The 26,761-nt window shown below is 40.9% G+C and overlaps 1 protein-coding gene across 2 annotated transcripts in view; it reads right to left on the bottom strand.

The window, feature by feature from the left end:
• Nucleotides 1-26,761, bottom strand: part of CCDC88C (coiled-coil domain containing 88C) — a 99,616-nt gene that overhangs the window by 53,879 nt on the left and 18,976 nt on the right. For both annotated transcript variants that reach the window (XM_039552389.1, XM_039552390.1), the window contains exon 4: nucleotides 6,680-6,749. In XM_039552389.1, coding sequence (XP_039408323.1) covers nucleotides 6,680-6,749 — 70 coding nt within the window. The remainder of the gene's footprint in view (nucleotides 1-6,679; nucleotides 6,750-26,761) is intronic.

Genomic DNA, 26,761 nt, shown 5'->3' with positions numbered 1-26,761 from the left:
ATACATTTTTAGTAACCATTGGTTAAATTATCTTTAAAAGGATGTGTAAATCTTGATAATTAGAGACTTCACTCCTGCTTTCTGTGCTCTATGCTGCACCTGGGTCACGCTAGTGGCTCTGTTCCTCTGATAAGACTTAATAAACAACTATCTGGCAGCATTGAAACTCAAGGAAAAGTCTTGGTTTATCTTTGAAACTCCTTGCAAGGACTTTTAGAAAATTCTTGCCCATCAGGAGGGATTTGATTTATGGCACGGTTCAGTGTCAGATTAGTCCAGGTTTTTTCAACAAATTTTTCTATGCTTGCAGACATGCTACATCATGTAATGAAAGTGAGGTTGTACTACTGACTAGAAACACTTGTAAGGCTTAAAGGTCCACTCAGCAGATACACCAGCCACACAAGTGCTTCCAAAGATCATGTGTGATTAAAGAGTTCCATTCCTTGGGCTTTCATTCAGAAGTTGTTTTCCGTGGGGAGGAGACAGTTTGTTGACATTAAGGCACTCCCAGATCACTCATACTCAAGCTACATTTGAGTAACATTTTAAAGCCTTGTAGAATTACACTATTACAGGAGATTTTTAGAAAAAACAGGGTATGAGTATGAAAAAACCTCTCTAACAATCTGAAGTGCTTTAGAGAGAGTTTTCAATTAAACCTCAAAACAAGCCAGGAAGGGATTAATTACCCCTCTCTCCTTTTTCATCTCACCCACAGGAGAGCTGAGATACCACACACTTCAGTGGAGTGCCCAAGGTGACCAAGTGAATCAGAAGCACTTCTAGGACTATTACAGAGCACCACAGTGAAGTTCTACACTGCAGCCAGTGCTTCTGCCCTGCAATGCCTCTAATCCTGCAATGCATGCTGAAGGAAAGCAAGTAACCTTCATCCCCGATTCAATCATGCCTTCTAAACAGTGAATGGTTCTCATGTTTTTCAAAAAGCTTGATTTGTGCCCATTTATAAGATGCTAAAGTTCCTTGTGCAACCGCATAAGCAGGAATGTGCCAGCTCCCCTATGCTGGCTCACTTGGATGACACAAGTCCTTCCCAGACAGCTAGGAAGTCTGCGGAGTCTACTCATGCTTATTAGCTGATCTTACCAAGACACTGTCCTCCTATGACCTAGGATGCAAACATTTAGGTCTGGGGCAGCTCCTAGCAGAGAGGTACCCACAAGCTGAACAGACAAGAGTCAAAACACCATCACTTAAACAGAAAGGTGCTAATTAAGAAATAAAGACTTTTATGCCTTTTCTTAAAATTCCAGGGCAATTGCTCTCAGGCCCTGTGTTTGTGCTGCAAGGGAGCCAGCCAGCCACCCGGAGCATTTGCAGAAAGCCCATCTGCTCCCAGGCGTGAGAGAAGGCCAGCAGGTTTCCTGGAAAATAAAGGAAGGGAAAGCCCAGACACCACTTGTGCATCCTGGGAGCCTCTCTGTGCCAGAGCCAGAAGATCCCTCTGCTCTCGTGGGGGTGGAGGGTGGGAAACAGATGGCAGGACTCAGGGAGAAGGCAGGCAGAGGGATTAGGAGACACAACAAAAAAAGGAGGATCAAGGTACAGAGAGAACACAAACAATGAAAAAAATGAGAGGGGGGATGGAAAGATGTCAGAGGAAATGGGAACAAGCAGGTTCAAGTAAGTACAAAATCTTGGGCTTGTGCTGCCTGTTTCTCCGTATTTCTACTCTGATGTTACTCTGTCCAGCACAGGAGTGGGAGCACCAGCACACGGAGTGTCACAGGCAGCAGCTGGAGCGCGTGCAGAGAACGTGGGGAGGGCGAAACACACAAGTGCTGTTTTTCCGAACTCCAGCAACATCCTCAGTGAGAAAAGCTTGAATGCTAGATTTACACTATTGAGGCACTGTTTTGTTATTAACTTTATACTTTATGAACCTTTGTGCCTCTGGAGGACTGTGAAACAAAATGAGGAAGGAAACCAGACATGAAAAATACCCAAATGAGAGTAGACAACTTTTACAATTTTAATGAAAACTAGTTTTCTATAGACACTTGTTAGCAGGGACTTTGGGGTCTCTCATTCACAAACTTAACATGTAATTTGAAAACTGTATATAAACAGCAAAGTTTTTTGAAGGGACAGAAAGGAGCCTATTTTAGGCAAGTAAAACCTCATTTCCATTCTTGATCTAAAAACAAGTTAAAATCTCTCCCCCCTCATGATTATGACTGTTTCAAAAAATTAATTGCCATAAGTTTCTAAGTACACTCACTAGCTGTGTAAAGCTAAAAATGTCTAGGAATGGAGAAATTAAAAAATGTACCTAAACAGAGGTTCACAACCATTACTGTGTACTGATATTCCCTGTGTGGCCACATTAATGAGTGGCAGTTTATAAGGCACGCTAAAACCAGACATAATATGAAAAAGTGATTACAGCAATGTCATAGATGATAAATAGGCTGATGATTCTCTTATTGAACACAGGGGGATTTGTGGTGCAGTAATGAATTGAAAAAGCTGTTCAGCAAGAAAAACAAATGAGAAAGACAGAAGCCAAGAGGAAATTTAATGGTAGTAGCTGTCTACCACACAGTGCAGTGAAGAGAATAAATCCTCTAATATCAGCTGCATTGTTCTGCAAGTCAAATTCCTGCGAAAATTTTTTTAATCCTTCAATTAAACTTTCAAGTTTATTTTTAGCTCCCTATATTCTAGAAAACAGTCAAGCCTTCATCTTCTAACAAATATTTCTGATTTTTTTTCCCATGGACAAATGAATTACAGTAGGCAAATTTACCATGGCCTGGAACCAAATTAGAGGACATGAAAGCAAGTAAAGCTCATAAACCCAACAGACATGTGCCTTTTCCTATGCAAAGCCCAAGTGCTACTGCATTTTTTGTGATGGCTGCTCTGTTTTTCCAATAATCTCACATTCAAAGCAGAGCTGCAGAAGCCCCCAACAGTCAACGGTGAGTGCCAAATGGAAGCTAAATAGCAAGAACAGCATTCGCAGCCTCAGTGCTGTTCAATCCATAATTTAATGCCTGTAACACCACTTTTTGCTGTGTTTTAGAGGGGAAAAGTAAAATTTCTGAAAAGTGTGCGTAGCAAAACATCACACGGGCTTGTTACAAGAAATAAGTCACTGAAATTGTACACAGTGAATCAGATTTAACAGCTCTCTGGTCTTGGACCTGTGGAGTCAATACAGTCATTAAGAGCATTCCCAGCTCAAACAGTACAAAGCAGTACTGGATTTGTTCCAGCAATGAAACCGTGGGATTGATTTTTTTCTCTGATCAAGAGGTACCTTTCAGTGAAATAACTTAGCTACAGGACAGGGAAGGCAAAATTGGGATTTCATCTCTGCCTCACTAAGAGAGAGAGAGAGCATCTCTGTTTTGCTTGTTTTTCCCCTCCCAAGTGCTGCTGCCTTCCTCTGACTCCTCTCTGCAAGACAGAAACAAAGACATCATCACCAGGTCATCACTCACACTGGTCATCACAGCCTATTCCTTCATTCAGCTTTTTGCATTGGTTTTACTACCTTTGCCTCAGCCATCTCCTTCCTGTTCCCTCTTTCCAAGCTTCCCATTAGCCCTCAGCCAGGTTCTTCTTCCTGAAGGAAGTTCAAGTTCTCCACTTTATAACCATTTCTCCTGCACGTCTTACCAGTAAATGCCTACCCAACAGTAAGACTAAGATCAGCTCCTCAGACACTCTCCTTCTTGAATACATTCTTGAAAGCAAACACATCTTGAGTCTTCCTTTGCTCACCACCTTCTTTGGTCATGTCTAGGCTGGGACTGGTTCTCAAAAATCCTTATATAATATGGCTAAATAAGAAATTTGTACTTTTTTTTGCACACATACGCCATCAACTTTAGACATCCAGATGTTACACTTTTGCATTTTTTTATCCTTTCTTCTCATGTTCTGTCCCAATAATTCCAAAGATAAAATTTATTTTCCCCATTGCTGACTTAAGATACCACAAAAACCAAAACCAAACCAACCAACCAAACCAAAAAAAACCCCCCAACAAAACCCCAAAAAAGCCAAACTAAACCACCACATTTTTAAAGATCTCAGAGAAGAAAGTTTTCTGGTTGTAATTAAAGGAGCTAGAAGACAGGAACACATGGATGACCAGCATCTTTCCTACAAGAGACACAGGTACTTTCTTCAAAGAGAGATCTAAGGTACTGACAAAAACCAGCAGGTCAAGGGTAGGAAATTATAGCTGAACCCAGGACAGCTTTCAAATGTGCAGCTTTCCCAGGAACCGAAACTGTATTTACCACATTATGAGTCTCCTGCCAGCTGTCGCTCAGGAATGGCTGTGACAAGGAACCAGCCAGCCTTTCCCCTTGACACTTAGCCACCAGCAGAGATGCTGCCTTGCTGGCCCAGATATTTCTATTCAGCAGCACTCTTGATGCTAAGCAGCCCATTGCCCATATGACTGAGAAGAACAACAGCTCTTGTATTTTGACTTTCTTCCTTGCCCATAACACTAGCCTGTACAGCCCAATTAAGACTTGCAGACTTTATTCTGCTTGCTGAAGAAGTGGATTCCTTATTCTCAGCTCAATTTTAAGCAGAAGTGCCAAGACTATGAGCATCAGTGATCCAACAGCTGCTAATATTCTTTTCGGACAAATTCTTTTCTGTACATACACACTCTACAGCTGCTAAGAGCAGCAAAATACAATCTTCTGCTAAGGTTTCTACCATTTATTTGTTCTGGAGATGCTGATTACCATGTCATTCCCCATCACTGCTGACAGGGCTCATTCAGTTTACCTTCTTTGGTAAAAACAAATACAATGTCCTTGGCACTAGCACTGGGCTCAGGCAGAGACAGAATGGGCAGGCAAAAAGAAAAAAAAAAAAAAAAAAGTAAGAAACATAGCAACAAAACTTTCCATTTCAGAAATGTGGTTCAAAGAAGTCAACTTCATTTTCAGGCTAAACAGCTTTAATTTTGTCTCGCCAAAAGCATTGGACTCTGGACATGAGCTCACTGGCTTCCATCTTATTTTTGATATGCTACTTCATGCAACAGATATCATTGTCTAAACAACATAGCCAGACAAATGTTTTTCTTTTTGTCCATTCTCTTCCTCACTTTTTCTTATTTTTTCATATGCGTATTTTTCTCTCCATCTTCACTTAATTTTCTTCCCATATTTCATTTGCAACAGTCCCTTCATATCTTTTGGCAATTCTGCAAGACCCTGTGTGTGTACATATATTCATAACTAAACTCATTATACAGGCACACGAACACCTGAAGGACAGCACATCATTGTCCTATGGCAGACGATATCCTAGGTCACTTGCAGCAAGGGGTGAAGACACACGGCTTTCAAACAAATAGCTGCTGCTCTGGCTTTGGCAAGAACTCACTCATCACACATATATATGCATCACATGCAAATACACATGTATATTTATTCATACAGGTATATAAATACCTCAGTGTTACATTCTAGATACATAAAGTTGTAAGATTCAGAGATGCTTGAATATTTGTCATTTGCCTACAAATACATACAGTTTATTAAAAAGCATGTTTGTATTATGGCCTGTTTAGGAGACTGGCTGCCAGAGTCCCTTGGGAGCAACTCTCAGTCCAAACAGTTAAATCCCGCTGGTGGTCAGTCACAAGTGGGGCTCCCCAATGCTCAGTACTGAGGCCAGCCCCGTTTAGTATCTTTATCAATGATCTAGACAAGGGGATTGAGGGCACCCTCAGTCAGCTTGCAGACAACACCAAACTGGGTGGGAGTGTTGATCTGCTGGAGGGTAGGAAGGCTCTGCAGAGGGATCTGGACAGGCTGGATCCATGGGCTGAGGCCAGTGGAATGAGGTTCAAAGCAGTAAAGGTCCTGCCCTTGGATCAACAACAATCCCAGGTAGTGCTACAAGCTGGGGGCAGAGTGGCTGGAAACTGGCCCTGTGGAAAAGGACCTGGGGATGCCATTTGACAGCAGCTGGACATGAGCCAGCTGTGCCCAGGTGGCCAAGAAGGCCAGTGGCATCCTGGCATTCTGTGCCAGCAATAGTGTGGCCAGCAGGACCACGGCAGGAATTGTCCCCCTGTACTTGGCACTGGTGAGGCCACACCTCAAATCCTGTGTTCAGGTCTGGACCCCTCATGACAGGAAGGACATTGAAGGGCTGGAGTGTGTCCAGAGAAGGGAAACGGAGCTGGGGAAGGGTCTGGAGCATAAGTCTGATGAGGAGTGGCTGAGGGAGCTGGGGGTGATTAGCCTGGACAAAAGGAAGCTCTGGGGGACTTTATTGCTCTTTACAACTACCTGAAAGGATGTTGTAGTGCGTGGGGGTTGGTCTCTTCTCCCAAATAACAAGCCATAGGTCAAGAGGAAATGGCCTCAAGTTGTACCAGGGGAGGCTTAAGAATACTCCTATGGACTCTAGGAAAAATTTCTTCACTGAAAGGGTGGTCAAAGATTGGAACAGGATGTCCGGGGAAATGGTTGAGTATAGAGTATCCCTGGAAGTATTTAAAAGACACAGATGTGGTGCTTAGGGACATAGTTTAGTGTTAAGAGCTGGACTCCGTAAGGTGTTTTCCAACCTAAATTAGAACAGAATTACAGAATCGCTTAAGAAAACAAAACAGATTTAGTATTGCAGAGGAGACAGGTGAAGAAGCTGATGAACTACTCACCAGAAAGAGGATCTTTGCCAATCATTAAAACATTTGGTAAATTCATTACAATCAGCTGCTGGAGGACCTCCTAAACAAAAGAGAACAGACAAAGTTCAGCGTGAAGGAATCCAAATCAATCCCACCACAAAGAATACAAAGCTCCATCAATTACAAAACTTTTAACATACTGGCAGGTCAAAGGTCACAAGAGGAAGCCCCACTTGAGAGAGAAATCACTATTTGAAGACAGCATCAGGTTGCACAGCTAACACGCACTAATCGCCTCTTTTAACAATGGCTAATATGGAACTCAAAGGGTCCCATGGTACTAATCAGGATAAATGCATGACCATGCCAGGAACACCAATCATTCATGCCTTTACCCCAGGCACGATCTGTATTAATCTGATGTGCAACATACAGCTGCTGTCATGTTTCAGGGCATATAAATGCAGCTGGTTCAAAGGTACCGAAGCCACTCTGTGAAGTCTGAGTAACTCAAATAATTGGTCAAATTATCTCATGGGTCTGAAAATTTAAGGATGGGCTGGGGAAGTGGGTGTGGGGAAAAGCCCTTGACCAGGCATCTGGCACTGCTCAGAGAAACTGGATATAAAGTTCTAGATTTATTTGCGTTGTTTTTAATGAGGAGTAAGACAGAATTAAGTATGTCATGAACATCATTTAAGGGTTGTTTTATTTCAGGGGAGATGACAGAACAGAGGTGCATCAGGTCCAACATGTAAATGCCAGCTGTTTGAAGCTGCTCTGAAATCACAGAATGGCTTAGGAGAGAAGAAAGGCTACAAACCCTGGGGCAGGCAAAATGCTTAAAGTTGTTCCAATAAATACATTGCAAAGGGGACTCTGCACAGTAACAGAACCAGCCATGCACCCCAGAAACAAAGAGCAGAGGAATACAGTTGTTAACTTTGACCTGCAGTTACCAGCACCCACTTGCGATGATCTGGATAAAACATTTTGCAGGCAAGTTTTTATTTCACATAAAAAGCCTGGGAGGAAAACAGCTGTATGACTGAAATGCTGTGCTGAGATTCAGGAAACAAAAGTTCACAGATACAACCCTACCAAATGTTTGGCAGGTGCCTTTTTCCTGCTTGTCTCCACTTCCCAGACTACCCCTAGGCCACTGGAAGGGCACATGGCATTGATACTCGAAAAGCATTCAGACCAGGGGAAAAAGCACCACAGCCCAGCAAAGAAACACACTTCCTGAAACAATCACCCATTCACCCAAACACTTCCCCTCCAAGCTACCCATTGTTATTTCTCTGCTTTCAAAGTTATACCACAGGAGGAAAATTAAGCCTGATTGAAAGAGGAAATAATTCAGAGAGCCTGCAGCCTTTGATAAGCAGAGTGCATATTCTAAAAAAATGTTTTGTATACAACACATTTAATTTTTTTCCTCTGATCCATACCAAAAAAACACTCCTTGGCAGTTCTGCTTTTGGATAAAGTAGAAGTATCGCAGTGTCACAGCTAATAGGGGTTTTGGATCTGTTAAGGAAAAAGGTTCTACAGTCCTTTATGTAATATGAAGCTAGGCTAAGGCAGACCAAACATTCCCTGACTCATTAGCCAAATGCATTTTGTATTTTGGGCATTTGAGACACATTAAACAAAGTTTGTTTGCATCTGTCACCAAAACAGGTGTGAAACCTATAGGATATAAGACCACATGGCTGGAGTGCAATATGTGCTATGACAATACAGCACGGCACTGAGGCTTTAAACAAAACAAAAAAAAAAACCAACAAAAAAACAAAAAAACAAACCAAACAAAAAACCCCCCCAAAACACCAACCAACCCCAAAAAAAGACACCAAAAAAAAAAAAAAAAAAAAAAAAAAAAAATCAGACTTCGCATATACTGAAGTATGGAGCTTTAACCAGCAATTTCCATGGCAAAAAAGAGGAGAAAGAATTCTGCTTCCAGTCACCCAGCCCGTGGAACAGCACTGAGGCAGGAATGCATAAGGAATTTGCGTTGTCTTTGTGTAATCATCAAATCGCTAGCTATTTAACTGGCAGACACAAAAGACATTACAGCTAACCTTTATGCTGCTAACATTCCCATGAGCTCCTCCTGCAAAATTGTTTGAGTATATCATCCAACACAACCATGTCTGAACTCCCTCATAATTGTCTGAGCTCAATACCTTCTAGCAAGAATCTGACAGTCACTGAATAGAAGCTGAAATGGCCCCAAGCCTGGAAGAGTGATTTGTTAATTCAGATTGAAAGATTCCAATTGTTGTAAGAGGTGATACTCTGACCCGTTTATTTTCAAAGTAAAATGTTTAAACAGATAATTATCTGTATTATTCTAAAAGCCTTCACCTTCAGATTAGTGCCTGTGATAACACCTGACTTATGTAGTGCAGCTCACCAGCAGATCTCAACACTTTATAAAGGAAGGCCAGTGCCACTGCTCTCCTTTTTCAAGCTCAGGAAAGCAAGTCAGAGAAACAGTTATTTCAGTTTAATAAACTATCCTCTGTGAACCAATGTGCCAATGAACCATCCACTCATACAACTGCAAGCATGAGATAAAACATGTTAAGGGAAAGCTCCTACACTGATCAGTTTAACTCAGATTTTGTCCAGACTGAAACCTCAGGAAGTTAGTGAAGCTCAGCTGACACTCAGTGACTGACTCAGTATCTGGGATAATGTGACCAGATCTCAGATCCATTGCTCAAAATCCCACATCTGGAAATAGAACTAGCATCCCCCTCACCTAAAAGCAAATCAGGAATTCTTCAACGTCTATCATTTATTAGTATTTTCTTGTTTTCAGTAACACAGATTGAGAAGTAAAATGCTGTGCCTCAGCCTGGACTCCCAGCTCCCCTCACATCTTATCACTCCTCCATGAAGACCCTGTGAAGTCAAACTTATGCTTCAGGCAGAAAACTCTGCTGTTCCAGCCTGTAAACTGGCACAGGGACCAAAGGGCCCCATGGACCCAACCATCTCCCAGGGTACAGCTACTCTGGGCATTGAGTGAACCTGGACACGCCACTGATGCCCAGAGAGAGAAAGAAATGGTAGATAAAACGCAGCACTTCCCCACAGGGGCAGCAATTATGTTACTGCATTATATATAAAGGATGCTATTATGCTTGAAATCAAACACAGCTGCAAGACTCCATAACAGAGGCAGAGATGGTGTGTGTGTGTCTTTCTACTTCAGGCAACCAGCAGGGCTAGGGGCAACACATCGAGGCAGGAACTGGAGAGGGAAACAGGGTTTTCAAACATTTTAAATAGCCCACAGCAACCCACAGTACCCTGGAGAGCAACTGTACAAGCAAAAAGTCTAATTCCTCCTGTGAGAAGCCTTTTAATTATTTTTACAGCACAACTAAAGCTTGGTTAAAACAGTAAAGGTTACAACAACAACACATGGTAACAATTTCCCAGATTATTAGAACCATTAGGATCTAAGTTACCAGATTTACAGCTAGACAATTAACCAACTCAGAAGCCAGTTACTGCAAGTCAGCAATCAGCTCCCTCAGAATATGGTTTGACTTTTTTATTTTTTGTTGCTAGTGAGATTTCCATGAAAAAAAAAGTTGGTATCAAGTGTTACTTAAAGAATCAAAACAAATCCCTGTCAGCCCTCAGTGCAGTGCTCATAGGTTTCTGAAATGTTTCCTTGCCCAAAGATTGGGATATTTTAAACTTGAAAAAGATTTGTCCAAAGTCTTTTGACAGCAGCAATGGTTGGCAAGAATGGATGCTTCTAGATAGTACATCAACACCATGATCACAAAATATAAGGATCAGCAGCCAAGTGTTACACTCCTTGAGCCAGACACCCAAATTCAGTAGATAAAGCCCACAAAGGTTTGAGCAAGCAGTTACATGACCCTGTAACGACAGGGAGGGCTTTTCAAGTGAAGGTCACACTGAGTGTTTGCCCACACAGACATGGAGCCTGAAGCCAGCTGGGACAGTCGTGACACCCAGCAATGAGAAGGATACTGCCTAAGCCAGAGGTAAGTTTACTGAAAGCACCTGGGCTCTCCAGGGCTGGTACACCAAGAAACATCAGTGAATTACCTAGAAATCGTAAGGTTAAACATAAATATAAATGCTGTGCTCTTATCAGCAGCCTTCTGGTGTCTAAGCCCCTGCTGTGAACTTGCTTGACATCTGCAAACTCTCTGCAATCACTTTTTTAAAAAGAAGCTTAAGACAAAATAAAGCCAAAGTTCCCCCACATTGATTCTAACAGTCAAGGGCCTTAGGAAAAATCAAGACACATACAAGATTAAAGATAAAATTCTAAGTGCCAAATTAAGCATTTAGGCTTACTAAACACAAGAACACACACATTCATTCCCTCCATCTGAAAGTTTCTAATCATTCCTGGAGTGCTGAGGGATATTTTATGTCCTCTTTTTATCCCTCCAAGATCACACAACACCGGATGTTTACTCTTTGCCTTAGATCTTCAGAAGAGATGCAGTGGAAGCTCTCCCTCTCAAGTCACCGTGGTCACATATTAACACTGTATTTACTTGTAATAGGGTAAGTGGGCCTCTTGTAATTTTGTAGGAACAAAGTCTCCTTGGTCCATACTATATTTCAGTACGTATTTTCTTCTCAAAAATACATGTGCAACAGCATGGTCTTAAGGTACTATTCTTAGATGCACTTTTTTAGTGCCAATTCAAGTGTGCCAACAGTCCTTGCAAGGAACAAATTGCTAGAAAAGGAGTAGGCAAAACTGTCCTTTCCATGGCTGAGAGACCAGACAAATACAAGCTTTACACAAAAACTTTCCCCTGCATTACCATACAGCACAGCATTAATATAGAGTAACTACTAGCTTCTCATGCAAAATTAAATTAACCTCTGCCTGAATCCTAAACAAGAAGCTAGTACTAAATAAATTATGTAAGGAGAGAGGCAGTCTACCAGTCATTGTAATTCAATGCTCAAGCCAAGCAATTCCATTTAAGTACATTGCTTGGCTATGAAATGCTAATTGCCCAGCTGACTGGAAGCCAAATGGTGCTTTCCTACTTAAAATGCCCATGAGGAAAAATCATCATCAGCTTTATTTATACCAGCAAAAGCAAACAGTATCGAGCCAGGGAATTCAGCTTACATTTTAGCTGCAACTCAGGCCAACAGAGCAGGAAAGCTCAGCAGAGTCCTATCTGTGCAGCACAGCCAACATCTTACTCTGATAACCTCTGTGCGGACCTGATCTCACAAACATCCCTGGAGTGGGAAACATTTGGTGAAACACTGAACCCTTAGAGAACGTCTCAGCAGGAGTCTGGCCATCTGCACCAGCCCAAAGCCTCCTTAGCAGCAGTACAGGGTGGCAGCTTTACCCCTACACATTTTAAGGCCCCTTTGGATGCTACCACAAAGGCAGGCTGGGAGCTGCATTTCCAAGGCAAGGTGCACTCCCAAGTCCAAGGGACAATCAAACACAATTCTCTTCTGGAATCAGAATTTGAAGGAAAAGCAAACATGCTAATGAACAACCTTTAAAGTAAAACACACTTTAAACAGCAAATTGAGAAACAAGGGTTTTTTTTTAAAGTATGTTTTTTTCCAAAGTTTCCAGTTTTGTATTAAAATAATAATGAAAAGCTATTTTGTGGCCGATAAAGAGGTTATATTTTAGATGAAAAATATATTTGTCTTCCAATAGATACAAACTTCATAAAGGTTGGGGGTGGTGCTGTAATTATCTGAGGAGTTATTAATGGTGTCAGAGAAATCATAGCAAGATTCCGTGAACTGTATGGCAGGGTCTCACAAAAGATTAGACAAGATGAAACAAGTTGTTGCACAAAAATGACAAGGAAGAGAAACACAAATGTTTTATTGACATGTTTTCCATGTACATCTTACCATGCAAGTATGCCTGATGACACCATGTAGTGACTCAGTGCTCACTGTTTCCCTGCCAACACATTATATACATGACAAAATTTGATTAAGAACTTTGCTCATCTCTGCAACAATTGCAGTCGTTATGTGACGGACTAGAGGATTAGCTGTCTTTAAAGGGATTTTTTTTTTTTTCCTACTGAAAACCAGCAAATTACAAAGCACATTTCTAAAGACCCTTCAAGTGGAAACCCAAAAGCCACTAAAATAACTGTTGCCTCATCTGCTGAAAATAATCAGTTCTGACAATCGTAGACTGGAATCTCAGTGGGAGGGGATGTGAAGGAATCATACCTAGTCTTAACTGTGCTCAGCCTGTGCAGGGTACAGATAACCCACTAAATGACAAAAATATACTCAGCGTAGAAATACACCATGTAAGATCAGATTTTATTTTAAAAACTTACACATATGAGATTTGGATGGCATATTATAGTCTATCATACAAAACGCCTCAAAAAACCTAGAAGGACCCAGGCATAACCATCCACCCAATTCATTGTTATGGCTCAGGTTTTGTTATTTGTATTAGAGTAGTGCAGAGGTCCCATCCAGGAGCAAAACCTCATGCACTGGAGCTGTACAAACAGTAAGACACCCCTGGAACAAAGAGTTTGTTATAAATACCCAAGGTATTGGTAGGCTGATAAAAAAATTAGTAACAAGCAACAGAGGAAGGAAATGAAAATAAGATTCTGTGGTTATAATATGATCCATTGTGTGCACACTTGCTGCTTTATGAACTAGTTAAGTCCTCCAGGCTGGAGAGAACTAAATCACTCCAGATATCAGAGGGCATGGGAAGCAAAGCAAGTCCTGATAAACACATTTTGCTTTAGGATGAAATTGTTCACAACACGCATTGTTCACATCACAAAAAAGAACCATTTAAGTGTATTTAAATAAAGGTACTTTTATATACATAATGGAATAAATAATGGAGAAGCTGACACACATCAGTTGTGTAGGACTTTTATTTTTTAATCAAACTAAGTACAAAAGTGTATATTTACATCTGAACAATGAAATGTATAGCAGCAGATTTTTTTATCCTAGTTTCAGTAACTCCAGGATTAATCACTTATGCTAATAAAACATACAGCTATGGTTGTGCCTAGTAGCAATATTGATTTGACCCAGGGAAGAGAAAATCCAATTGTGGAACGCTGTGTTTTCCTGCTTGTATTGCCAGCAGCACCTTTGACTAATTTACCTACTTTTGCTACAAATAAAAAGCCTATCGATTTAACCTCAACTTCTCTTTTCAAATCATGTGCAAGTGACTACACACATTTGTAACAGTGTCCTGACAAATTACTCTTGACTTCTATTTTATTTCATCTTTGATTTGTCCTGCAGTGGTTTATGCAGTAACAGGGAATATGAAATGTGCTGTGTTAAAGGCTTGTCACTTGACATTACAAATCTAACCAGCTAAAATGCAATTCATCTGTTGAACACACCTTCAGCTAATCTACGGTGGTCTCTAAGGGCTGTAATAATTCACCTTAACACACAGTAAAAAAACACCACAGGCCATCAGAACAGACTTAAAGCACCACTGAATTCTCTGAAACTCAGCACCAAGCACCCTCACTTGTTTTAAAAGGAAGTCAGTTTTCTCCATACACTGGGCATATTTTACTGGGATAATCAAAAATTTCATGTCAAACTCTAAAACTGAGCAACTATATTTAAGCTTAACACTGAAGCCTGATACCAAAACACATTAGCCATGCAGAGCTCCGAGGTACAAACTCTACTCCACTGCCCTTGATCACTGGAGTGAAAAAAATTATAATATTAAAATACAACTTGTTATCAAGAAACAAACACCAACACAATAAAATCTTCTCTAAGGAAGATTATGTGCAAGATCTGTTTTCTGTCATTTCTCCTATTACAAGCATTTCTAAATCTTGGGGGGTTTATGTGTTTGTATGAAACATACAGAGTAAACACCTAACTGGGCACATGATACCAGTTCAGATAAAATACACTGAATTTCTTAACACAATTTCTATAGTGCCATGAAGAAGACCAAAATTCATTAACCCAAGGCAAGTACATGGCAAGTTGTGAGGCTTACTTAGATGTTCAGAACTAAACATCTGCTTTGCAGCTTCAACACTGTATACAGAGGTCCAGGCTCTGAAAAAGTGCCAAGACTCTAAAGAAGCAGGCAGCCACTGGAGCGACAATTGTGACACAATTCCTGAAAAAGCAGCAGCCAAAAGTAGAGGAAAAAAGGAGTTGAAGATGCAGGAATATGAGTTACACATTATAGCAATACTACTTTCCCAAAGATGAATAATGAGCAGGAGCTAGGTAGCACAAATGTATACTTTTTGCATTTTTGACAGTATCAAATAATTTATTAGTACAAATGTTGCTTGAAAAAGAATGTGTTTTCTTGGGGAAAACTCTAAAACAAACTGCTAATCCTATGAGGGCACAGGGGCATGTGTGACAGGAATAATTCTGAGGTTTCTCTAGTACAAATATTGAAAAGCCAAGGCAACACTGAAGTTTAAATAAGAAAACAAATCTGTCAAACCAGAAAAAAATGAGTAAAGCAGGGAGGGGACAAGAATGGGATAATTTCATGATTTCTAATATTATGAAAAATATTTTAGTAGCAAACAGGAGGCCTAACAGATGCAAAGGACTTTAATGTGAATGTATGAGTCAAATTTCATCAGTGACTCAGGGTAATAGAAGTACATCCAAGTTGACTGTTACCAACATGATACTCTTAACGTCCTGTTGGAAGCAGGAACGCACAAAAAAACTTCCCATCTACCTCTCAGTCCCCAAAAGAAACAAGCTGCTTTACCCTGCCACTCTTACTAATGCTGAGAGTAAGATCCTACTGTCTCAGCCATCTTGACTGCCATGGGGGCATGTCAAAAGTCAGCAAAAGGTGCCATGCTTTGCCTTCCAAACATCCAAACACCCTCAGAGCTGCTCAAATATAAGGCAGTTAAAGGCTCAGAAACAAGCACAAATGTGTTCAGTCTTTCCAGAATAATACTCCCTGAACAAACAAGATTTAATTCACGTTACACTGGTAAACTATTTTGAGAAACCCAAACGGGTAGCACTGGAGAAACACAGAAAATGACACCTAGAAACTGAGAAACTGTAAATACATGGACAGTACTCAAGCAGTGATGACCAACAGGAATTTTATGGGATAAACATTTATGTTATTGGTTAGCGTTGCTCGCTTTGAAACGCATGAAAATCTTTGTCTCTAACTCAGGAAAAGCAATATTTCCAGGACAATTTTTTTCTCCCAGTGAAGAAAGGGGTTGTGACAGTGCTTGATGAATACCTGTTAGAGAACTGAGCAACTGATCTGTCAGTACTTGTCGTACTTCCTTCCCCTAGAATGTTTATAAATGTGAAGGGGGGAAAAAAAAAAAAAAAATCAATTAAGTTTAAATTAAACCCTCCAATTTCCAAAAGCTAATTTTAAAGGTTTTTAACCATGAGTTTCCAACAAGCTTAAAACCTGTGCTTGGGCAGCTTGCAGGCAACCTAGTATTGGACAGCAAGTTAATGTTTCGGGAAGCGTGTACACAGTCACTATGCCATCAGCTTACTTTCTAACTGCAACAGAGAATGCAGCCTGGGCAAGGGAGGTCCTTGAGGCATTTGCAGATAACCATGCAAAAAGCCACGCTGGATTTACAGAAGAGGGAAGCTTTTAGCTGGTCTGAAGGGAAAAGGAGAAGGTACAGGGAACAAGCTGTGCCACCCTGCAAGGATGCCTGACCCAACAATATGATGCTATGGGACAAATGAGGTGAATGAGGAAGTAGAGGGAACAGAAGGTTTCACTGGTGAGGTCTGTAGTTTAAAACAAAACCAAAGGAGTCTGTATTTGCTAATCACTTGATTATGTTAGGTGCTTTCTGCTACAACCACCTGACGCTCTCTTGTAGGCAAACTCCCATTACCAACCAGCTAACAGGGGCACTAAAAACCTCAAATACCAGTAAAGCAGAGAGTCCTTGCAGTTCAGGCATGCCCCTCTCAAATACTCCTAAAAAAAAGCTCTTAACGGGTATCATTGCAGGTTAATGTTATGAGCTTTCCAACTATTCTGAAGCAGAATTTATATCCAACATCATCACTTCAATGCATCACCGCATTATCACTATCATCTAATTTACCCAATATTAACAAGTTCAACAAACACCCACACATCCCTAGCCATGTGCTTTGCCACTGTAGCAACAGTCTAAAATTTTTTCTTAAGGTGAGTAAAGGGAGAAGCTTCAAGTCAGATCAGATGGTTTTCCAATGCACAAATGTACAGTGGTGTCTCTCTTTATAGCTAGCAGATTGCCCCAGGCAGGGAACACACAGGGAATTTTCAAGACCTTCAACACCTCCTGCACTGTACAGGTGGAGAAGCTGCAGTAAATTTCACAGTGACTTTCTCAAGGTAACCCAAGCACCCTTGGGAAAGAAAGCACTCCCAGCATTTACTGCGACAGTCATCAGTTTTACCATTAACACTGAGCTGCAGTTACAATAGAAGAAAAAGAGGAGAAGAAAGATGACCAGAGAATCTAGCAGTGAATAAAATGAGAGGACAGGAAAAGGAAGCCATGTCCTCAAAATAGCCTCTCGGATCTCATCGTTCCCTTTCTGGATTTTCTATGCTCATTTTTGATTTTCACAGGCAAACAACCTTTCCATCTGGAGAGTTACTGAGTCCCCCGCGGAGGAGGGGCACAGGTACCCACGGAGAGGAGACACAGCTATTTGCAGTTGACACTCAGCTACTCACGGAGTTTACTGCCAGTAATTCGCACCTCGGCAAAGCCGGGTCAGGCGAAACCCAACAAGGCAATTACCAGGTCAAGCTGCCAAGAACAGCCTCCCTGATTTGCCAAACTTGTTGCCACCGGGGAGCCTCCTCCTCGGTCCCACCCCACGGAGACCTCTCACTGGCATCTGATCCCTTTGTAAGCTGCCAGCCTGGAGCTACCGAACAAAGAGGATGATGCTTCAGGATGCTTAGTGCTCAGCACCCACCCAAAGCAAGCGGGTCCAGGAGGGGACCTGGGGCAGCCCCCGGACATTCTACACCCCAGGACAACTGGAGGACTTGCCCTCTCCTGTGCCATTCCCATCTCACGGAAGTTCACTTGTTGCCCCTGCCTGCTGGGTGGCCCATAGTAACAAATACTGTCCTCTAACAAGATATAGGTACACGCACTATGTATCTCTATACATCTACACATACCGAGTTTTGTGTGTATGTGTTTCTGCTATTTCTCCCCCCTATTACTCTGGGATCATTATAACTGCTCAAACCTGTAACAAGCAAAATCCTTCAGGAAACCCCATCTGATTTTCTGTAAGGAAAACTATCCCCCACATTCTCACATTTGGAGTCCCCATGGCTCAGTAGCAAGAGCATCAGGAGTCTTACCCCACACCACACAGCAACAAGGTGGCTTCTTAAACACACAACACTGAAAAGTGCTGAAGTGATGAAAGAAAAACTGTGATACATCATATACTTGATAAAATTTAAGGTTAGTCTTTCAGGGTCAGTTCAGTTATCCAACTTATTTTGAGTCTGAGAATATACACCAAAAAATAGTTGCTATAACACCTTTTTAAAAAAATGAACGCACAAGCATTTTGAACGAATATGAAAAATCCTAACACAAGGTGCTGTGGTACATCAAGATTTTACATCTGCAATCATCAAATTCTTCTTTATGATGAATTCACCCTCTAGACACTTACAAACCCCAGACACCATTCTATTTCACAGATATGCAAGAGAAAGCCCTTAAAAATTAATGCTGAAAAGCCATGGAGCCACATTGAGTCCACAATTCAAATTGCAGTTAATATCACAGGATAACAAAGATCTCCTTACTGCACAGCAGGGGAAATACTTCACAGAAAGAGAGTTATGACCAAAAATAGATAAAAGGAAAAAGTCCCTTCCAACAGCTGCCACAATTTCACCTATACACAGGACAGGAAATAGCCAATATCCCTGTGTGGTAGCTGCTAGGCAAAATTTACTTATCAATGGCAATCCAGGCTATGCATTCACACACATATGCATACTTGCACATGCAAACACTTTCTCAAGAAGAATTTTCAGTCTTGCCAGCTCTTAACAGAGCTCCTTTAAGTATCTGAAAGGACTGATTAGCCCTGCTTAATACAATCTGTGTAATCTACTGCGGATCTTGCAGATAACTCATAACTGTTAACATTAATTAACTCAGCAGAACTTTACCCTTCTTGCTCTCCCACCAGCCTCATACCACAGAGCTCAGTTTAAGCGTTCTTTCATGACAACCCTAGCAGACGGCTTCCCCAGAGGTAAGCAGCAATGGTGAGCTTCTGATGCAGAAAACTCAGTTAAGTAATTACTATGTTTTAAGAGAAGACTTTTCTCCACACTTTTTACTTCTCTTCATCAGTACTGAGCAGTAGTCACAGCACACTCAATGCCTACAATACCCTGGATACCCATGATAAGAGAAAAAATGTGAAGGATACTGTTGCATCCTAGAAAATCCTTTCTTTATGCTATCTGTGAGAGAGACAGACAGAAGCTGCGTCACTATGCCATTATTAACATTTAGGATAGATTAGCTTCTAACAGTACTATGCCAGTTTTAAGGCTCCTGACCACTACATTTTTTTTATGTCAACAAAATACCATTTCCTTCTAAGATGTGATGTTTCGTGCTTTCCTGAAAGCGGATGTCATCTATCATATGCTCAGACAAAAGCCTCATTTATAGCTGAAGGAAAAAGCAACTTTCAAGACCTTGTATTTACCGAGGAAAACCTTAAAAAATGGTCACAAAAGATTCAAAGTCAGCAAGAGCCCCCAAACACAAGGTGCTGCCTTGGCTATAGGTAGAAAAAGCAGAACTATGCATAGTGCCAACCCCCTTTTTTATTACTGGTGTCATTTTTTCAACCATACTACTTAATTTTCAGTGTCCTTGAAGGGCACACAAAGGTAGAAGACATGTATGGTTCTCAGCAATTTCCAAGCTGCCTCACTTGTAGCTAGTATCTCTTACCTCCATCAGCAGAGCTCAGGTTTATTATTTAAGCAACATAATGGAGGGAAACCCAATATGAAGTATCAAGTGACTTTGAGCTGCATATCAACCAGATCACAAAACAACAGCCAAGCAACCATGATGAGCTGGAAGCAGCAGAGGGGAGGATAAATCCCTAGAAAAATTGCTCCAGGCAACAGAAATTCAAGCCTCAGGCTGCAGAGAACAGCAACACGTCCCATCCAGCACATCTGGGCTGTGTTGCTCTGTAGAAATAAAGACTACTAGTACTTCAGAAGACACAGGTTATACAAAAGTGTATACTGTTGTTGCATCTACTGAGCACCAGATCTAAGCCTAGCAGCACTCAAAGCATGCTGAACGTCCTTGGTGGTCTAGAAGAAGTCTGATTCCTAGAAGCAGCCCCCATGAAATTTTAAGGGACACTACAATCAGAGCGATGTAGCACAAGCAAAATTTTATCTGCAGAGACAGTGTTTACACCCTTCACCTCAGTAAAGCACAAAATCTTGGCAAGGAGCTCCGCTGTAAAACATGAAAAGGAGCCATGCAAGCTCCACTGCAAACTCGGGAATGACAATGATGATGTTAAATGCTGGAGTAAGGACTATCTTACTCCAGTTTAGTAGCAGCCTTTCACGTAACTTATTAAAATGGCTCTGCATCATTGTTTAAACATACTTTGGCACAGGCATCGAATTACTCTGACAAACCTGTTTGTCTCAAAGTATCATGAATTAGTTCAGTGATGAATGGCCAATCAGAAACTGGATCTCTATGGGAACTGGCGCAGTCGCTCACCAGAAGAATGTTACGGTAAAACAAATTGTGCTCTTCAAACCTATAGTAATAGCCTGCATTTTGAAGCTGGGCACCCAAATTAATGATTTTTCTTCACAGTGCTCAGAAAACATGCAGCTCCCACAAATTATAAAGGAAGAAATGGATGCTTACTACCTGGAGGAAATAATCAGAGAAAATCCAGTTGTAACACAGTACCTTAACCCAAGTCTAGGTACTCTGGCACCTCAATAGCTGTACCCAAATCCACTGTTCCTCTAAATCTCAGCATAAGGCAAAGTTTCTATTTCTACAACATTAAGATACACAGTAAATATAGGGTGCAAAAATAAGGCATTTTAGTTTGAACCTCCAAATGAAGCAGTTTCTTTTGATAGTGAAAATATGCAGATCTGCTAAATCAAACATTAACACACAGTAGTAAAGACCAGAATCTCCCCCAGACTAAATCTGTAGCCACTGATGTTACTTTCTAACCAGCAATACAAAAACAGGCACAACTGAAACTGAAAATAAAAAGAGTATTTGCTGTATTTCAGACTAGTAGATACATGATTCCTTGTGAATTTTGACTAGAAGTCATTCTCACGAGGTAGAGGCAACAGCCCCTTTGAAATTGGCTCAGCACAATGCACACAGGAACTAAGCAAACTTCTTCAAACAGCTCTGCCAACACCATTCAGCTCCAAGCTGCAAAACTCCTGCTGTTTCAAACTCAGGGCCTCCTGTGAGCAAACTGCTGATTACACCAGGTTGTATGGCAGGTTTTTGATTCATGCACAGGCCAGAAGAATAAGAATGAAACCTGCCCACTAGTCATGTTAAATACAAGATTTCACACCAGACTGAAGGAAAAGGATACTTTGCCATCTATTCATTCCCTTGCCCCCCATTAAAGGGAAAATGCACTGTAGTACACTGTACACACACTCTGAACAGAGTGTACAACTCATGCAAGCATTACCAGACACACTGCTATCACAAAAGATAAGTGGGAGACAGCACCATGCCAACATCTTATCTCCAAACGGGGGAGATATACTCAGTCAATAAAGCCAGAGTGCTGAAATGCAGGGCTGCAGCACATTTAATGGGGTTCTTTATCCCCAGTTATGCTTGTACATTACAGAAGATTTGGAGTAGACAAGGAAAATTAATTATAACAACTCCACAGGCATCTTTCATACTCATTTTTATGAGCCTAATCCAGAGGAATCAAACTCTTACAAGCTTCTGTGAAATTTTGCCGGGGGAGACCCCTGGGTATCACTCCAGGCAAGGAAAGAGCAAAGGAAAGAGATAGATAGGTAGAGGACACAGGACATGCAGAGAGCTCTCCCCTGTTCCCATAATACTTGCTTTTTATTTATGAATTTGAGCAAAGAGGCCTTTTCTGCCTAATCAAGTGCAACTCCCTTGTTGCCTTGTAGCACCACAGCTGTGAATCTCCTAATTGCATCTTTGGTATGCAGAAGGTAAGAAATGTTCATGAAAAGATGGCACAAAAAGCTTTGCTGGTCGGTCATAAACATGGACACAAGGGTTTTTCCTCAGGGAATGGCCAGCACAGAAATCAGATGTTCAGAATATATTTCTGGCCATATGGTTCAAAGTGATGAATAATGTGCTTTGGAAAGAAGGATGATAAAAATAATACAGCGCTGTAGTAAAGCACCAAATTAAACAAATAACAGGTGGTCACTAAAAACGCATTTTTAATGAGCACCTCTTTATGAATGCACACAATGCAAAGTGGTTTCCACTACTTTGTAACACACCACTCCTCCTTATGGATTAAAAATACCTCAGTTATATAGAGTGAGATGTGTAAGTTCTTGCTCTTTGGACCTCTCATAGAGTTTATTTTTGTAAGATTTGGCAGCCAAGTAACATGAACTTTAAATTCTAAACTCTTAGTACTCACAGATTCTTTAATTAACACTAACTTTTTTCACTAGGCAACTTTTTTATTAAATGTTGATGTGTGTTTTAATAAACTTTGATGTGTATCCAGTATATCTGCCTCATCAAGTGTTCTGCTCTTCACATATATATAATTGAGGAAGACAGCAGTCCAGTGGTTAACACAGAAGACAATGTTTGAATTCCTGAGTCCAGACAGACATGAAACACAGATCCACAGCAGTTCTTCAAAGTGAATTATTGCGTTCCCAAGCTCTTCCCAAACCAGTCTGCATAAAATCCAGTGGTCAAGAACGAGACACTACTCCATACCAGGAGGTACTGCTACACCACAGGGTATTAAAACATCATAAGAACCAGGGTTACTTATCCAACTGAGAGAAAGCTAGAGAAATTATTAGAGGCCAGTTACCCAAGAAAGCAAGACTAGTTTAAATGGCCTATTTCTGCAATGGAGGAAGTCTCAGAAAAGAATCCCAGGCAGTTAATACACTCAGGAAATGAGAGTTTGTGGTATTAGAGCTACAGTGTAATGAAGTACATTCAGCTAAACCTGTATCCTGCTTTGTCTCAGCAGAAGAGCAATATTATCCTAAGGACTGAGGCAGCAGTTTAAGCAGCTACTCAAGCCTGAATCTTCTTGCATGAAGGAAGGTCAGTGTTACAGAACATGAAAATAAATGTGTTCCTCCTCTCAAGTGCAGCTTTCTTGTTAATCTCAAAGATGACATATTCTTCATGTATCAGTCACCACTTTAGAGCCCTGATTCATACAGAGAGACTTAGGAACACATGGCAGGTTACTATTTCAGCAGGTTGCTTATTTCTGCAATGCGTAATACTCCTTGTAATTCTTAATTGCTTTACTCCTCAAGGGCATACAGCATATGTCTTGGGAACTGGAACAGACTTGCTCTGAATAGCAAAGAAAAATTAATGACTTGTCATTAAAAAGGTGAGAGGTAGTAGTAGTTAAGCTCTACTCTCTTCTAGCTGGTTCCTTGGAAGGACAATAATTTTTAAAAAATACTATTTTTCCCTTTTAATAGTTGTTTTGATGATACACTAAAAAAATAAACAAAAAAGGCTTGTCCCCACTCTGCAAACAGAAATTACTTTAGGCTGCTGTGTATTTAATATTGCATTACATTACTCAGTATGGTTGTTCTGTTAAGCACAAACTTCAATGACTTCCCAAGTGCCAGCAAACCAGTTCACTCCATTCATAATTTCTGTGATACAGCAGCAGTGTGTGCCAAACATGTGGAACTCAAAAGGGCCTGTATCACACAGAGGGAATGATGATTAAACAAACTGGGAGTGCTTAAACTGACTAACAGTGCAAAAACCTCTCTCTCCCCCTAGTAAGTGCAGTGAGCTGATCTCAGTTAAGCCAAATTCATCCTTTTTATGAACACACAGCTTCCCTAATACCTTAAGATTTGCATCCCAGCTTACAAAAATGTAACAATCCTTTAAAATCCTTTCCTAATTTAAGACTAGCAAAAGGAGACCAGAATACCCTTCTAGGAGACTTCTTGGAACACCAAGCAAAAAGCACTGCACTTCCATCATGACACTTGAATGCTTCTTCACGTACATACGGGAGTAATTAAAAGACATGCCTTATGCCAGCCAGCTAGATACCAACAGGACAGATTACTCTGAGATAAATAAATCCAGAGGCTCATGAGTGTATGTGGGGAGGAGCTGCCTTGTTGAAGCAGCTGCCCATGGCTGCAGTTCTCAGCCATTGTACTTGGGGGGAGAAAAGTCTATCCAATGGGAGCTTCCTTTTGTATTTCAAGATTGCAAAGCTCCAGTCTCTCCAGGCAGATGGGTGTCTGCACTCCAAGGGCACACACAAACTGAGCTCCCTGTACCTCACCAGGGGTCCCTGCTTCCAGGCACAGTCCCTGCTGCCTGAGCTCTTGTGCACTACCCACATGAGCCCACCTGGAAAGGCTTTCTGCCCACCACAGTCACAACACACCCAACAGACAGAAAACCAGTCCTTAGAACCTGGCACTCATCTGACAGAAGGCTTGTGCTGCAAGGGTTGGGCATTTGAGAAGCTGCACATTTCAGTTTGTATAGATTCATGCTTTAAGGAAGTCAAAGTTGCCATCAACACCAGCAGATCTACCTAGCAATAAACCAAAGATTTCAGAGTTGTTGGTGCCATAGCTGCCACAAGTCCAGCAAATGGGATCATATTTCAGACTTTCCCCTTCTCCCAGGTAAATCTACCAGCATCTGGAGTGCAGGTATTCTGGGGTCAGGGCTTTCATACTCTTTTTCTCTGACAGCTGTTCAATTTATTTTATTTCATGTTCTTAACCTATCTCATGTAAGTCACACAGATGTACTTTGATACCACTTTTTCTCGTTTTGTGAAACTACCTCTTTTCTTACAAGTGACCTGAAATCTTTCATTTGGGGCACGTTAAACTTTTCATCTGATGGCTAAGAAGGTAGGAAAGGGGAAGAAGCACTTTTAAAAAAAACCCCTTAGTCCTAGTTGAAAGTGGAGTAAGACAACAATTAAAATTATCACAGTGCATAAAAATAGTTTAAAAATCCATCCTATGTACTCATGTAATTTTTGTTGCTGTAGAATCAAACAGATGTTTGAAATATTAAACAAGTGTTACATCAAACACGTCAAAAACATATCTGAACTGACCAGTATGAAATACTAAGCCGTACATTTTTGCAGTTTAATCTCTTTTTTTGCACTCAAGCACCCTTCATTGTAACTCTTTAACTAACTTGACAGTACAAGAAATCTGCATGGTGAGAAAGGAGTTCCAGGTATGTATCTCCAGACTTGTACACTTGTCCCTTTCACAATTTTTTGGTACTGTGTTAGGTAAGACCCATTCTTTATCATCCCAGTGAAGAAAAGACAATGGTTGTACACACCCCAACAAAAGAACACTCTGGCAGTCAAACACTCCCCATCATAGGCACCAGACAAAGAGGATAAATAGGGAAACAACCACAAGGTCACAGCATATACCTGCAGAGTGAATTTACTCTTTCTTAAGAAAAGAACTAAAAACCAACCACCACTCCAAAAACTACACACACAAATGCAATGAAACCTATGGCTCAGAAATCTAGTCTTTGATACAGATTTATGGGTGGTGGGGTGGGTGGTGGGGAGAGGAGTTTGTGTGTGTGTGTGAGATTTTATTTTTAATATGGCTTTGTTTTGGGGATAAAAAACACAAGGACTGAGTATTTCCCAGCCTCTTCTCTGCTTAGGCAGATGTATCTTTCAGCAGCTCTTTACCAGTTACACAAACCTCTCAAACTGCAACACTATATATTAAAAACAATCCAAACAAACACCCCACACAGAACAAAAACAAACAAACAAAAAAAAAAAAAAAAAACCCACACAGAAAACCCCCACAACTACAATGACTTAAATCTAGTGTTGACCTGATAACCTCCTTTGGCACGCTGGTCAGACAGCTGCTTTAAAATCCCAGATTCACTGATTCAAAAGTATCACACATAGAAAAGCTTATTTAAAACAAACGTGCTGAAAGCCAATCTGCTTGTCATCTCCTTTGCATATTAAATATAGTTGGCAGAAGCAGCTGAAGTATTTTATTTGAGTTACTGCTGAAGTTTTAAACTGGGAATTATATGCTACCTATTACAGCAAAAACAGCTAATCAGGAACTTGTTTGTGTTTTAAGCAGCATTCAATGGCATTTAACCAACTAAAAATAAATCACTCTTCACCATTAGCTTTCTTAACTTACAAAACATTTAGGGGAATTAAGATTAATACAACCTGAAGGGAGAGACTTGCATGAGTATCAGTAAGATCAAAGTGGCTTGTGGGTTTGGGTTTTTTTTTTGTTGTTGAAGTTGGGGTTTTTTAAATGTATTTGGTATTTAAGATTATTCCTTTAGAGTCTCAAGAGTTACTGGTAATAACACTATATCTACTTGGCTATAAGTGTATTTCTACTTGTTTAAAAGCATACTGAAAAGAAGCTTTAAATGAGCTGTCCTTTATAAATGGGTGACAGTACAAGCCTGACTGCAAAATCTGTGTGCTAGAAGAGCACAGCAGTTTACCGTGTCATAAAAACAACTGCTTTTTACTCTCTCATGCCAACTCAGCTCTCTCATCTGAGAGTGTCTCTCTTACAGCAGGTTTGGCAGAGGACTCAAAGCCTCCAAAACCAGGTGTCCTGCTAAGCTCAAGACTGGGAAAGCAAGCCAGTGTATCTTCTGCAGATACTAAAAGCGGCTGCCATAAGCACTGCAAAACCTCTAAGCACTGATAAAGTGTGATACATACCTTGACACTGGT

The sequence above is a fragment of the Corvus cornix genome, chromosome 5, assembly GCF_000738735.6.
Source record: "Corvus cornix cornix isolate S_Up_H32 chromosome 5, ASM73873v5, whole genome shotgun sequence".
Taxonomy (NCBI): domain Eukaryota; kingdom Metazoa; phylum Chordata; class Aves; order Passeriformes; family Corvidae; genus Corvus; species Corvus cornix.
The sequence above is the reverse complement of the archived record's forward strand: the minus strand, read 5'-3'. Positions and strand labels throughout refer to the sequence as shown.